The sequence below is a fragment of the Eublepharis macularius genome, chromosome 5 (assembly GCF_028583425.1).
Source record: "Eublepharis macularius isolate TG4126 chromosome 5, MPM_Emac_v1.0, whole genome shotgun sequence".
In the NCBI taxonomy this organism is placed as follows: domain Eukaryota; kingdom Metazoa; phylum Chordata; class Lepidosauria; order Squamata; family Eublepharidae; genus Eublepharis; species Eublepharis macularius.
The window spans coordinates 32,738,290-32,752,883 of NC_072794.1; the positions used below are offsets into that span (position 1 = coordinate 32,738,290).

Below are 14,594 nucleotides of genomic sequence, written 5' to 3' on the forward strand. Positions count from 1 at the left end.
ACATGTATCCCTGAGTAGAATGGGGCAAAAGCTGACATCTGGATAGAACCAAAATGTAACCACAAGTCAGTAGTTGTAGGGTTGCTCTCACATCAATATGTTTTTGCAACTGAGAATTCGTTCTCCCTCCTTGAACTGCTCCTACAGGAAAGGAAGTGGCATCTAATTTCTGATGACAAATATCACCAAGGAGTCAGTAGTAGCGGGTGCCTCTAAAAAACCCCATCTACCCTATGAATTCATATTACACCTTCCCTTTTCTCCCCCCACCCAAAGCTCCTCTTACCCATTTCATCTCAGCTCTACCATCGAATCCCCTTCTATCACCCATGATAGGTAAGTGGAACCTCCATGTCGAGAGGCAATGCAAGTCTAAACATCAAGTAACAGAAGAGATGCAGGAAAAAATGCGCTGTAATTTGAAGGATGGGCAGCCAGTTAAGCGTCACAAATGAACCTGCCTTCTCTATCCACCCCTTTCCCATGTTCTGTACTCATAAAACACAGTTACACTGCAGTGTGTGCAGACAAGACAGCTAAGCAGCAAATCCTGCAAGCCCCATTTCTGCACCAGTGCTGGACAGCATACTAGTGCCGGCACCGCAAGTCTTAAATGCCCATTTAAGGGCCAAATAAAATTAATAATTAATGCATATTGACATCTATTGCAGGTGGCTGCATATTTCTGTTGACTTAGCTCATGGCACCGCAATATCGCAACATTTCCATTAAAAGACTACACAAGGTGCAAAGTGGTGAACTATTTCTGTCTGGTTCGGCAGCAAGTCAAATCCACAGACAGCAACAACAGGTAGAGGTATGAAAGAGGCTTTTCAATCCCATGCCGAAGCAACAAGATAATAGTGTTTTGAGAACTGCTGCCTGTCAAGCTTAACAGTACAAGACTGCAACGTACTTCTTAGCGTTATTTCAGTGAAGGAAGGGTAGGGTCATATGCACTGTCCCTGCTCCCAACATCCAGGCAAGCATTTGAACGTCAGAACACAAATTACGTATGAATGATGGTAATGGCACCACACTGGACAAGTGTCAAACCGCCCTTCCATTGCCATACCTAAGAAGAGTTTCATACACTTCTGAGCTCACTGACGTTGACTGACTTAGAAGGGTGTAACTCTGCTTAGGACGGCACTATGAGTCTGGCATTTTTGTTACCAAAGTGGCCAGTTAGATGCCCCCTAGAAAGTTCATTAGCAGGACATGAATGGAGGGCTCACAGGATAGACCTGGCAACGCATGTGAGTCCACCAAAAATCTGAAGGCTTTCACATCTTATCAAAAGGGCAGATTCTTTTGAAATGGTTAATTATATGATGCCTATGACAAATGGCGTGCGCAGGGAATATAACTGGTTTGAATTGCCGGAACACTTCCATTCGCTGTTTATTTCACAGCAAAACAGACATGACTGGGATATGGAATCATTAGTCACTTTCTAGGACATATTTCTGAAACATGAGGAATGTTCAGATTATTTATCTGCCCAAAGGCTATTCTCCTCCACAAAAGGCCAAAATGGAAACAGGCTGAACTCTTTAGACTGAAATTTTTAGGGGTACATAGCAACATTGCACAAAACATCTAGCGCAAAAACAGATCTCAGTCTGTTGGATTCACTTGATGGTGTCTCTTTGAGTAATAAGTATGAATAAAGGCATTGAGCATACCCATTACTACACTGCTGAAGATTTTTGAGATACTGGAAAAAAGCAGTCAAGCTAATCAACGTTTGGCAATGCAACTTGCATAACGCTTACCAACCAAAAGTTCATCCTATCAGCATGGAATTTGAACATTCATCTTGGTCCAACTTTGCTTTCTACCTCTTCTGCAGATGGGAAGATCTATGTTTAGAAAACTGAAAAGGTCCTAAGAGACATCCTACAATTTTTTTCTATATCTTTTGATGTTTCATTAGCTGGATCCAATAGCCAGACAGCTACCAAAATTTATGAAGTAACTTTGCCTACTCTGAAGCACATCATAGTTACATATTGATTCATTCCACCGTGACTCACTTTTTGGAAGTACAGTATTAGTTTGACACATAGCTAGCAACCCCCCTGCCCCGCAAATCCCTGAACTCCGTCTGTTCTGTGGGATATTTTCTGGAACCTCAGCACATTGCTAATTAAACTGCCAACACCATTTTTATAATACAGTACTAAGCAGAGAGACATTTTTCTAAGCCCATTGACTTGAAACCTGTTTAGGACTACACTGTTAATGGCATAGGAATGTTTCTCCTCCCTAAATATCACTACATCTGATTCCCAAGACAACCCTACCGTGATGATCACAAAATCCAAATGGGACCATTACGCAATGATACGAGAGTTGTGAGAAATGCCAAGTTTTGTGTTTTGAAAGAGGAATTTTAAAAAACTGAATGGAAAAGTGATGTCTGCCCTCATGCAGGCATTGCAACTTTAAGCTGAAGAGAGGGGCGAATGAGCAACTGGGAGAGTTGGCGGGGGGGAGAAAACATGTGATGGAAGGTAGTGGGCAGAGAAGGGGGAAGGAAGGATTCCCCTTCTTGTAATGTTCTAATATAAATACTTTTCATCGAGATCTTACTTTCACATCCTGTTCTGTTACTTAATTTATATTTTGGCACTCTATTCAGATAAATGTGGGTTTACACATAAAATTACAATATTGTACCAAAGGTTGATCTGTGACTATCCATTTAGACTGTGTGGCTAAGGTCTGATATCAGCATTTGGTCATAAAACACTTTTGTTGACACGGTGGCCCTGATCCAGTGTCTCTGGACTTTTTCGTGCATTCAAATATATCCTCACTTGATTTGGTTACTTGACACTGGCAGGCTCATGGCTCAAAGTTTGAATTGACTCCCTCTTGCCACCTCAAGAGGTTATTTGAGAGACAGGATAAATATATCTTAAATAAACTAAAAACTAAAAGAAACTTGACTCCACTGAAAAGCGTGGAGGCAACACAAAAATTCTCTCTATGATGTCTGATATGCAAAGGCTTGTGTGCACATGCAACCACCCTTTTGTGCATGTGCTGAACTGCTCTCACGGAGAATTGTGCATGCAGGATACTTTTAATGTGAGGATGAGCATGGGTGTCTGGGAGGGGAAGGGAGCATTTACCTCCCCCCCCCATCCCGCAAATTTGCTAATCTGTATTAGGTGATATGCAGATACAATTAAGATACTCCTTCCCAATTTTTACCCTTGAGCATGGGAATTACTCCACTCTACACGAGAGAGAATATCTATACTTACACAAAGCATGTCCTTCCATGCTGCTGAAAAGCCCTAGCATTGTGGCATTTCCAATGCCTGCATTCAAATATGCCAAACTATTTTAACCATCTCCTCCTTCCTCCTTCAGCAATGATGAAATTAAAACGATCAGATATCCAGAGGAGTTAGCCATGTTAATCTGCAGTCGCAAAATAGTAAAGAATCCAGCAGCACCTTTAAGACTAACCAACTTTATTGTAGCATAAGCTTTCGAGAGCCACAGCTCTCTTCTTCAGGTGCCTGTCAGATAGGTTCTCTTCACACTCTAGGTTCCTCTGAGTTTGTGCTCAGCTGGCTTTCCTCCTGCCTATATAATTGCTCATTCAGTGTTTTCACAATGGGAAGAAGTTCTTCATCTGCTTTCCACCTCTTCATTGTACCTGCCTGCCCCAGGGCCCGCCCTCCTTCTATCCAATCCTACATCTCCAACTATTTGTCTGATATTTACGTTTGGATGTTTCATCACCACCTCAAATTAAATATGTGCAAGGCTGAACCTCTCATCTTTCCTCCTAAGCCTTCTTTTTCTTCACATACACTCTGTATTTATTGTCAACATCACCATGTGCTCTGTAAAACAAACACAAAACCTTGACTTTTGGCTTATCTCTGATACTTGCCATGTTCATCCAATTATGTGTAGCCACCTGGGTAGACCCTAAGTACACAAAATTTTCCCCAACGAGGTAAAATAGTGGCTCCTCAGGGCCATTTCAGGTCTGGAAACATGAGAGAGAAGGTTTAAGCCCTCATTCTCTAGAATCCCAGTCCAAATGGACCCCAGAATCGAAATTTCAACCACAAACTCCCAGCATACATCTACTTGACAAGATTCAGAGCAGACCCGAAACAGCATGACGTAAAGTTACATCCTCAGTCTCTTAGCCCACTACATGGCAACAGCTCTCTAGCCATAAGCAGTTCAACTTCTCTTTTCCATTAAGGCAATGCCTACTGTGAAGGCGTGGTGTGCCCCCTCCAATGGAAGGGCAATGAGGGCTGTGCTGGTCACAAAGGTTGCTCCACTGGGGGTAGGACAGTGATGGCAATGTACAGATAGCAAATTTATGAGCCTGCCAGTTATTCCAATCACCTATTGGATGGGGCTGTTGACACTTCTTGGAGGTGAGGCCAAAAGGAACTCAGGTTGATGACATCACAACTCCAGGTCCAAAGAAAGTCCCAGAGCTGCTCTTCAGCTCAGCCTGGCTCAACTACGTCCCTGCTTTGAGACAACAGCAAGGGAACTGCTGTGCCTAGCAAAATGATCCGGAATGCTAGGATTTGGCACACATGATTGAGATTGCCTAGCCCTGTTGTATGATATATGGCACGGCTCTAAGCCTCTTTCTTCAAAGAAGGTGAGTGCATTTTACTTACTTTTAGTCTCATGCCAGGAAACATAAAAATTTTAAATAAAAACAATACTGGCTGAGTATACAGCTATATTATAAAAGTTGTAGGATTAAGTTCAAAAATGATTCCTTTTTTAAAAATGCAGAGAAACATGCATTATCCTAAGATAAATCTCTAATTTACTGAAACGCCAGCTTTGCAATTCAACAAAGTAGTCTGAAAGCCCAGAAGACTGAACAAGAGCTGATCTTTGAGGAGTTGGAATATAAATGTGGAGATTCAGTGAGTATTCTCCGTTGTAATAAGAGCTGGATTGGTGAAGTATACAAACCAACAGGATTGTCAGGCTTCTTTCACCAGTTCACGTGGTAGACGATCTGCTAACCGCCAACAGAAACTAGATGAGGTCACTTCCAAACAGGATACAGGACTGCAATCATGTGCAGTATTTATAGCAACCTTCAAGCTTCAAGTACAAACTTGCACATCTGCAGAGTTTAACTATCCTCAGTTTGAGGATTTGAGAGTTATACTTTCTTAATGATGGGAGGGATGTCAGCATTGTATAGCCTGATCTTGTCAGCTCTTGGAAACTACTTGCATGGGGGACCACCAAGGAAGGCTCTGAAGAAGGCAATGGCAAACCACCTCTGCTTCTCATTTGCCTTGAAAGCCCCTTGTGGGTGTCACCAGAAGTCAGCTGAGAATTGTGGGTGTCGCCGTAAGTCAGCTGAGAATTGACAGCACGTATATACATAAATATGTACTTTCTTAATGGTTTGGAATAAGCATTGCTTAATAGTAATATTAAGCTTCTAGAAGCATGGAGCAGGGGGAAGCGGAAAGTTTTAAATTAAAATGTTTTCTATTGATGCATTTCAATTTTTTTCCCGGGTCTTTTTCCAAGGTTTCAGGGAAAGTAACAACTAGGTTCGGACAATGTAAAACCGTGATTTTAACTAAACTAACAATAGTTAGTTGATCATGGGAACGCAGGACAGCCCACTAATTATGGTCAGCTTTCAGGATCTGAAGTTGGTTTATTGCCACGAAAATTGCACCTAAAACAAAATCTAAAGTGAAGCTCCTTCTCCGAGCAAAAGATGTGAGGAATTTCTAGGTAAGTCAAAAGCATTTCGATAAGACTAGTAACGTTTTCAAGGAGATGGAGAAAACACTGCTTTGAAAGCAACCAGCAAACACCTATTACAAAGATCTGTTAAATGCTTTATACATCCTATTTGTATAGGAAGCTCAGCTGTTATCCAAGACCTCAGCAACCACTGCCAGATCAAGAGACGGTCTACTTGACAGAGCTGTTTCAAGTCATCAAAATTCAAGAAGGAAACTAATTTGGTGCTAAAATAATCCGTATCTGAAAAAATATACGTGTTTCATTTGAACGATCACGCTCAATATAAACACTTAAACATTTAATTTTCAGTTTTTCCAATATTATCTGCAGCAAGTACCAGTGTGACCAGAAAAGATGTGCATATGGCTAATTGCTGAGGTGTAGAGATGCACAGTACAACCGGATGCCACAAGCCAGAGATGTATCCATGGCTGCTTCTGCACAGGAGTGGGAAAGTCGCTCCCTCTGCGGAAGAAGCAGTGAGAAGAATGGAGGAGCATGGGGATGATCTCTCCATGCCCTGCTCCTGCACTGCTCCTCCTGTACCTTACCCTCTCCTCCCTCTGTTGGATCAACATAGTCATGACAAGGTGATCCTTCCCTTCCCCGTTCCCAGCTGAGCCACAGTGCTCAAAGCACTGCTAAAGGACTTGGTATTTTCCTCTTAGAACCAGAACAGAGAGGAGAAGCCCCGTGAATTGTGCTCAGAATGAGCACATCGTTGAGTGGAAGTCCTTCCCCACAAAAGCAAGGGCATGCAACTGGCTACATGGGGCAAAATATCTCCAACCTCTGTGCCCAGCACAGAAGTTCCATCCCAGAAAACCGGAGACTTCTGCAAAGTCTTAACATTCAAAGGCCTCAGCAGACTGGGACTAACATATCTGTGAGGCCATCTCTCACCATATGTTCCCAGGAGGGCATTACATTCAGTTGATCAACATCTGCTGGTGATTCCCAGCCCTAGGGATGTTCACCTGGCCTAGACCAGGGCCAGGGCCTTTTCGGTTCTGGCACCAGCCTGGTGGACTGCTCTTTCGTTAGAGACCCTGGCTCTGTGGGACTTGTTACAGTTTTGCCGGGCGTGTAAAACGGAGACCAGGCCTATGGTGATGGCTGAGGTGCAGGCAAACATTCCTGATGGCCTACTTGCTGTAGTTTTGTTCTGACTCCTCCTCTCCTGCTGGTTAGATCTCAGTGGATCTTCCTGTGTCTAACCCCACAGTAATTGAGAGTATTTGTTAGATTTGTATGCCGAATGCCGTATCTTGGCATAATTTTTGTACTTTGTACTTTCTTGTATGTTTATATTGGATTTTATGGTGTAAAATCCATACTGGATTTTTATTGTCTTGTTTTATATATGCTTATGTGAAATACCTCTGTATTTTATGTGATTATGATGTTGTGACCTGCCTTGAACCAGCTTGCGGGGAGGGAGAGCTAGAAATCTAATAAATCAAATCAAAGATTGTCTGCTTGTTCACAAATTCAACTCCACATCTGTGAAGGCTAGAAACCTTTATCAAAGAGGAAATCCACGATACTCGAAAACCTGAATTTTGAAAACCGCAGCGGAGGCCATCATAAGTTGGCTACAACTTGACGGTGCTCTCCACCACCACCACGACATTTGAACTAGTATCTTAGGATTTGAATGTTGTTAATGCTTTGCTAGGATAGGGTCTAGAGGTTTATTTATGTATTATTTAAAAGACTGACTGGGAAAGGTGCAATGCAAGCTGGTGAAAAGTATTAAGGGTGCTGCCTTCTTGTTGCTGTAGAAAATCTTCTTTACCAGCATTTGTCTGTTATGCATTGTCAAGCTCTTTCTTTCCTCCCAAAGAGCACAATTTAGTTAAACACATCAACATCTCAATCTGTTCAAAACCTGTACAAACCCCTCTCAACTCTCTCCCCATTGTTCTTCAATTAAACATTCAGTTACTTAACACATGGGAAACCCCTCCCCAAAATAAATTATTTCCATGTGACAAGAAGGAAAAAGTCAAGAAAAAACACGGATAAAGAACAGGAAAGAAATACAGAGGCATTCGAGATGGAAAAGACTGTACTTGGCCTGCAAAACCTCTAGAGCAATGTGCTGGAATCCAGTTAGGAACAGAGGCTGCCAAGAGCACTCTGAGCCTGCTGGAGTTTCTGCAAAAAGAAGTCAAGCAAACTGAAGCCACACTGCAGATTTTGAGTCACCCAAGAACTCCGGCATGCCAGGAAAAGCTGATGCACTCTATTATTGGCCTAGTATAGGACAAAAAGGATTGTATTTCGCACAGATCACTTATATGACTGTAAGAGATGAATAACGGGGAAATAAACCATTAGAAGGAACGACTTTCCCCTTAAGAATGTGTTAGAGGAAACTGAGTTCACCTGGCCATTTTACAGAGCGCATTAGTGCAGTTTATCGATTCAAGATTCTCTGAGGTGCCAAGTACACGTGTGTTCCTCCCTAGACAGTGGCTTTCCCATATGTGGTCTGAATGCACCTTGTGGTAAGCCATCATTTATAAGAACTGAGGGAATTTGCCTTGCTCATAAAGAAGCATATTTGGGTTCTTTATGAGCAAATTCCCCCAATTCTTGTAATTTATGGGATGAGACTATCAGAAAACATTCCCATGGCCTCTTAAACAACACGCCCTGTGGTTGCTAGGCTAAATTTGGACCATGCCATTTTCTGCCTTACTTTGGCTGAGGGTCAACTCTGACATGATGAGAGGAATAAGTCACAGCCGAAGTAAAAATCGAACTGTTCCAAAATTTGCCCCATATCCCAATTTTGCCATTTAAATTTTGCCAACGTTATTTAAATGCTGAGTTTTTAAAATGTGAAAGGAGAAAAACAATACCTCGGCCAACTCTTGATCATTTATTATAGTGGCACACGGAGACACAAAGGGGCGTGGGGAAGGGAGAGTTAGTTTAGTGTCACTGGCAGAAAGCCATCAAGCTACGGCTGGAATGGCCATAGCCTAAAGAGACCCGATTCTCCCAGAGGCAAGGGAGAAGGAAGAGCTGCAGGCTGCTCCGGCAGAGGCTATGGAGGCCCAACCTTGCAGGAAAGGCTCTTGTCCTTCAGCTCTTAGCCTGATGGTCAAAGCCTAGAGTGGGGAAGAAGAACTACCAACAGAAAGAGAGAAACAGAGAGTGAAGCACTGCTCTGCTTCTGGAAACCTTAACCACCCACTCCACACGGCCTTCTCCTGTTTATCTGTTATTTATTTATCCATTAATTTATCCAAAGCCATAACATTTCAAGTCCCCTCCCAAGTCTGTTTTTTAATGCATGCATGCATGCATTCATTCATTCATAGTCCCCCTTTCTCACTGAGATCCAAGGCGGATTACACAGTGCAAGTGAAAACACAATACAATTAACAGGTAGGGCGTTCGCCAAGCAAAGTGCAATAATGAACAACAGTTAGGACATTCAGTGAAAGAGATACAATAGGGTATGCTAGCAGAAAATCTGAAGACAAGCATAAAGACGAGCACAGAGATAAAATCTTTCCAAAACAAAGCGTAACTAATTTGCATGGCATGTTTAGCAATGTAGAAACTCCCTAGTAGGCGCATGTCTACATCATCAGACAGTACCCCACAGAGAAGCCTATGCTCTCTGTCCCTACCAAGGCATCTCTCTGAGCTACTTCTTACAACACAGCCCTATAATCTGGGTAGATTATACACACAGAACCTTTAACACGAACAGAGACTTACAGCAGACTGATACACCTGCTGAACTATGTGACTGGCTGTCAAAGGTTCTGCTGCTTCTCTTGATCACGGCCAAGTACCTTAATGTCCTAAATCTACATAATGTGCAACCAATGAGATCCTGTGTGGCAGTCACCCCAACAGACAGATGTCCCCACTTTGAGACATCTTCATGATACTTTAAAGAATGTGATAGGAGTGTGTTCCTCTTTTTGGGTAATCGTTTTCAGAACTCAGTTGCAAGCTCTTGCCTCTTAAAGCAGCCAAATGAGTGCTTTCAAGTGAAAAACTGCTTTTCCATTTTACCACAGAATACATATTGCATACAACACGGGGGTGCCACCCCAAATGGCTCCGTTGCATCAACTCCTACCCTCCTCATCCGGTTTGGCATTTCCTCATCTCACATCGATGGATGCTGCTGGAATGGGACTGCAGAAATGCACTACTGAAGATATGCCTCTACCGTGAATCAAACGGTCAAGCAAGCAAAGTTGGTCTCCTCTCCAAATGCAGATACAACCGCAAAACTATCAAATGTAGCCTACTGTACTTACCATGGTTTAGATGTCTGATGCAATCATTCAGTATTGCGCTGAATTGTTTTTGAGCCTCTGGATCCGCAAAGCCGAAATAACTATGTCTGAGGAAAGGCTGCCACAGATAGACAGGAAATTCTTTTGGAAGGATGACAAAAGCCTGGGCATTCTCCTTTTCATTAGAAGCTTTAAAAAAAAATAAAGAATTTGAAAAAAACCTGCAAGTTGCTCAAGTTCCACTCAGCTGAACGATTACCGATGCACTGATACGCTATATGACATACACTGTATATATGTCTAATGAATTCTTCTTTCAGCTTTCTACTTAAGGGTATTATTCCAATTTAAGATCTATCTTAAAAAATGAAACAATAATCATCAACATGGCCAGGACAAGCAAATGATCCCCAAAGCATTCTATAACTGGAGTTTAGATCTAGTCAAAAGTTTGAACCTAATGTGAATGTGGCACTTACTCAGGGACAGAAACAAGATAGGATATCCTAGCAAGAGTAGGTGAGCTGCAACTAATCCCAGAGCAGTCATGATATGCATAACTATAGCTGCGGAAGCTTTTCAAGATATCTCAGGAGTTGGATGTATCATGGAATAAAAGACCTATGAGACTCCAAGCCCAATACGGATTATTTGTGAGAAGCCCATGAAAAGGAGAGATTTTGGAGGGAAGACAAAAGATGGCATCACAGAGGGAGAAGCTGACCCTTGTTCTCAAGGATTTGAGGGGCTTGGTGCTGGAGGAGGAAAAAGAGAAGGCGTAGGAAAGTTGTCATCATCAACCATCCACAACCCCACACCCTTGACCTTTAACCCCAAATGGAAGCATGAGCTGAGCTGTAAGCGTCTGGGAAGAAGTCATATGACATTATAATCACGTGACTAGAAAAGGAGGTCTCAGAACTTGCCTGGACTAAAAAGTAATCCTCTCCACAGCCAAACAGCCTTGTGTCATAACCCCCTCTGAGGGTACCCTGGTGTATCACCTCTCAGGATTGCAATGGGCTGAAGGGTATAGCACCCTCCTCTTTCCACTCACCCTGCCTCCTGGGTTGATAAGGCACTGCTGCCACCAACAAGATTTCATCAGAAGGAACCATCTTGGACAGGGGTGGGCAAATTGCGGCCCGTGGGCCACATGCGGCCCGCTACAGAGTTTTTTGTGGCCCACCAAGACAATCAGAAAAATCCGCCTTGAACCGAGATTTCCTAAAATTAAATGTGCTTGCAGCTATAGATGATATGAAATTAGCACAATAAATAAATTGAATAAAACTACCACTGTTTAATTTATATTTATTGATTTTTATGATACAATTTATACCTTTTCTGAAATGCAAAGTTAACTAATGAATGCAATCATTTTAAAAGGTGCGGCCCTCCGCTAACCTCCGCTCCCACAAAGTGGCCCCCGAGCCAAAACAATTGCCCACCCCTGATCTTGGACATCCTTCCTCCTGCTTTAGATAATCAAGAGGGTCCCCGACTCCCTCCAAATAAGCTGTAGCAAGTAGCTTATAGCGGAAGGCACCACAGGTGAGACAACACATACTCCCCTGTTCCTCCTCCCTAGGATATTCACCATGCAGAACTGGGCAAACAGGATTTTACTGAGGAGAACTCAGCAATGTGGGCTAAGTTCATAAGGGAATGTTCAGAGGTCTTAGATGATTAGAGACCTTGGAACATTGACTTAACGGTTCAACCCCCACGTGACAGTTACAAGAATATAGGAAATCCTCATGTGAATGGTTTCTTAATCTAGCTATATGACCTCTGTTATTCTTCTTCTTCATCTTTGTCTCTCCCCACTTAGAGATGGGAAGCCAGAGCCACATCCAACTTCTCAAGTCAAGTCTCAAATCAATTTAAAAAATTTGCTTCTCCAACTGCCACCAGAGTTACCATGGCAACAAAGTCCTCCCTGTTTGGCTCATCCAGTGAACAAGGCAGAGCACTGTGATTCTCTGGCTATGCAAAGCCAGGCAATGCTGCGCCCCCCCAGGTGCTGTGGGCAATCCTGTTGCTGTATCCAATTACCCACTGCTGATCAACGTGACATTGTGAGGGAAAAGGGAGAAAAATGGCATTGTTTCCATGACATTATTTCTGGGTGAATTCCCTGAAAGTGACATCTAGGAATTCCCCAATCTCTATGGTTTTCACCATATATCTTTGTGGGATTTGTAGAGTATCATTGTAGCGTATGACATCACTTCCAGAAGTTTTGCCCAGAAATGACACTGTGACGTCAGCGACACCATTTTCCAGAGCTCTGCCCCTGGAAAACTCCTGAGGGTTGCCAGTGAGAGGCTGGTGACTGTTTCCGAAGTCTCAAGGACAAGAATAATGTATCATGCCCTGTGACCCACCTAAAGGTCTGATCTCATATTCTGAAGACCAATGGCCAAAATACCAGAATACCATTTTCTGTGTGCATGTTGAAACTTGCAGAAAAAGACATCTACCCAGGCCAAGTTTTAACAGTTCCAAAGATCCTTTCTAACTCCTTAGATATATCAGCAATCTTAACAACATGGGGAATACTTCAGTGATTGATATTAAATTGATCAGTCCTGAGTCTCCAGCAGAGAATATTCTGACACCTGGGGAATTGAAGGACAGTGCGTAATATATTATATAGGCACATTTCTCTTATTTCTGGTCCATTTTTACTCATCTCATCTTGGGTGAACAGTTTTCCAGTGAAATCAGACCAAGAAATTGCAGCCCAGAAGGGACTTTGGCAGCCACGCCTCTGGAAAAAAAAAAGACTGCAAGAAAATAAAAGAAGCAGGGCTCTGTTTTTCATAGATACACTGTAAGAAGGTATAAATCTTTTCTTCCTGTGATCTTTTTCATGCCAAATTCATGCCACAAAGCAGAATTTATCTGAACAAATAATATACAGTACTTCTTGAAAAATGGATTGTAAAGAAAGTTATCAGAACCCCAAGATTTAAGTCCACTTTAAAGACCAACAAGATTTTCAGGATATACATTTTCAAAAATCAAAGCTCCATTTGTCAGATACTGTCAGATACCATCAAACAGATCGATTTAATATATTAAAAAGTTATTGTCCCCAGAAGAAGCTCATTTCTAAAGCCTGTCAATGGTCAAATGTGAGGAAAAAACCCCGCTGCACTATGTCTTACCATTAGGGTCTGGAAAATGTTTATCAGATAGAGAGTTATATTCCTTCTCTGTTGTCAGTACTTTGCCTCCAACAGGAAAAATGCAGCTTTTAGAGCTAAGGCCCTTCTGGAAAGCCTGAGAAGGAGGAAGGGAGAGAAATGAAGTTTTAGAAAGAAGCTCAGTCAATTAATGAAATATATCCAATTGAGGCTGCTTCTACATATGTGATTCTCTGTTGTTCAGAATAAATTATGAACTACCCAAGATATTACACAAAAATTCTGAATGGACATAATATATACAGGTCAGAGAATTCAGCTTTCCTGGCACAGTATTTGGTCAGACTGACTGTATACCTCCTCATCCATTGCCAAGCTTTATAACAATGCACAGCATGAAGAAAATGAATAGAGAGAACCCTTTTTTCCTTTCCCATAATACTAGAATTCAGAGGTACCCACTAGATCTTAGAAACTAAGCAGGGTCAGACTTGATTAGTAATTGGACAGAAGACCTCCAAAGAAGACTAGGGTTGCTATGCAGAGACAAGCAATGGCAAACCACCTCTGTTAGTCTCTGTTACTGCTGAAAACCCCAGCAGGGGTAGCTAAAAGTCAGCTATGACTTGACAGCACTTTCCAGCAGTACGAATTATGTGAACGGGACAATGAAGTCAGGACAGACAAAAGAAAGTACTTGCGGGACTCACTGCTAAAGTTTAGATGGCTCTTAGAGGGGACAAATTAATGGGAACCAGATCCATCAATGGCTATTAGCCATGATGACTAAATGGAACCTCCATGTTCAGAGGCAGCATATCTCTGAATATCGGCTGCTGGGGTAAAACAATGGGGGTGGGACTTGGGCCTTCATACGCTGCCTGTAGGCCTCCCTACAGGCAGGTCTGCTTGACCACTCAGGGTAACTGCGTAAGAGGCTAGATGAACCAACACAATCTGATCCAGCATGGTGGTTCTTATGATCGGAAGAACTATTTTAATAAGGAACCCCTGCAATTTGCTAGGCCTATCTACCACTGCTACTGCTACTGGACAGTAGAATCCACTTTAGAATGTGACAGATGCATAGACCTAAGCAACAGATGTTGATAATTTTGAGATTTACCTCTTTGTTTTCAAAGCTCTCCACGGCATAGTTGTTTTTAATCACTATGTATCTGTCCTTCCATTTCTTCAAGTCTTCGGCAAAATGTAACACTTCTCCTTCATAAAAGATGACACTGGATTCGGCAGGAGGCTACAGAGACCAATTAGGAAAAATTATGAGAAAACAGAATTGACTTATTGGGAGCCTTCCCAGTGACTAATTTGTAAAAAAGAGGTACCGAGCCTCAAAACCTGCCTGGAAGATGCC

At 42.4% G+C, this 14,594-nt stretch overlaps 1 protein-coding gene across 1 annotated transcript in view; it reads right to left on the minus strand.

Moving 5' to 3' along the window:
• NIBAN1 (niban apoptosis regulator 1) overlaps window positions 1–14,594 on the minus strand; it is an 82,853-nt gene that overhangs the window by 26,348 nt on the left and 41,911 nt on the right. Inside the window, exons 3-5 of the mRNA XM_054981330.1 lie at window positions 14,346–14,477; window positions 13,241–13,355; window positions 10,086–10,253 (exon numbers count right to left, since the gene is read on the minus strand). Coding sequence (XP_054837305.1) covers window positions 10,086–10,253; window positions 13,241–13,355; window positions 14,346–14,477 — 415 coding nt within the window. The remainder of the gene's footprint in view (window positions 1–10,085; window positions 10,254–13,240; window positions 13,356–14,345; window positions 14,478–14,594) is intronic.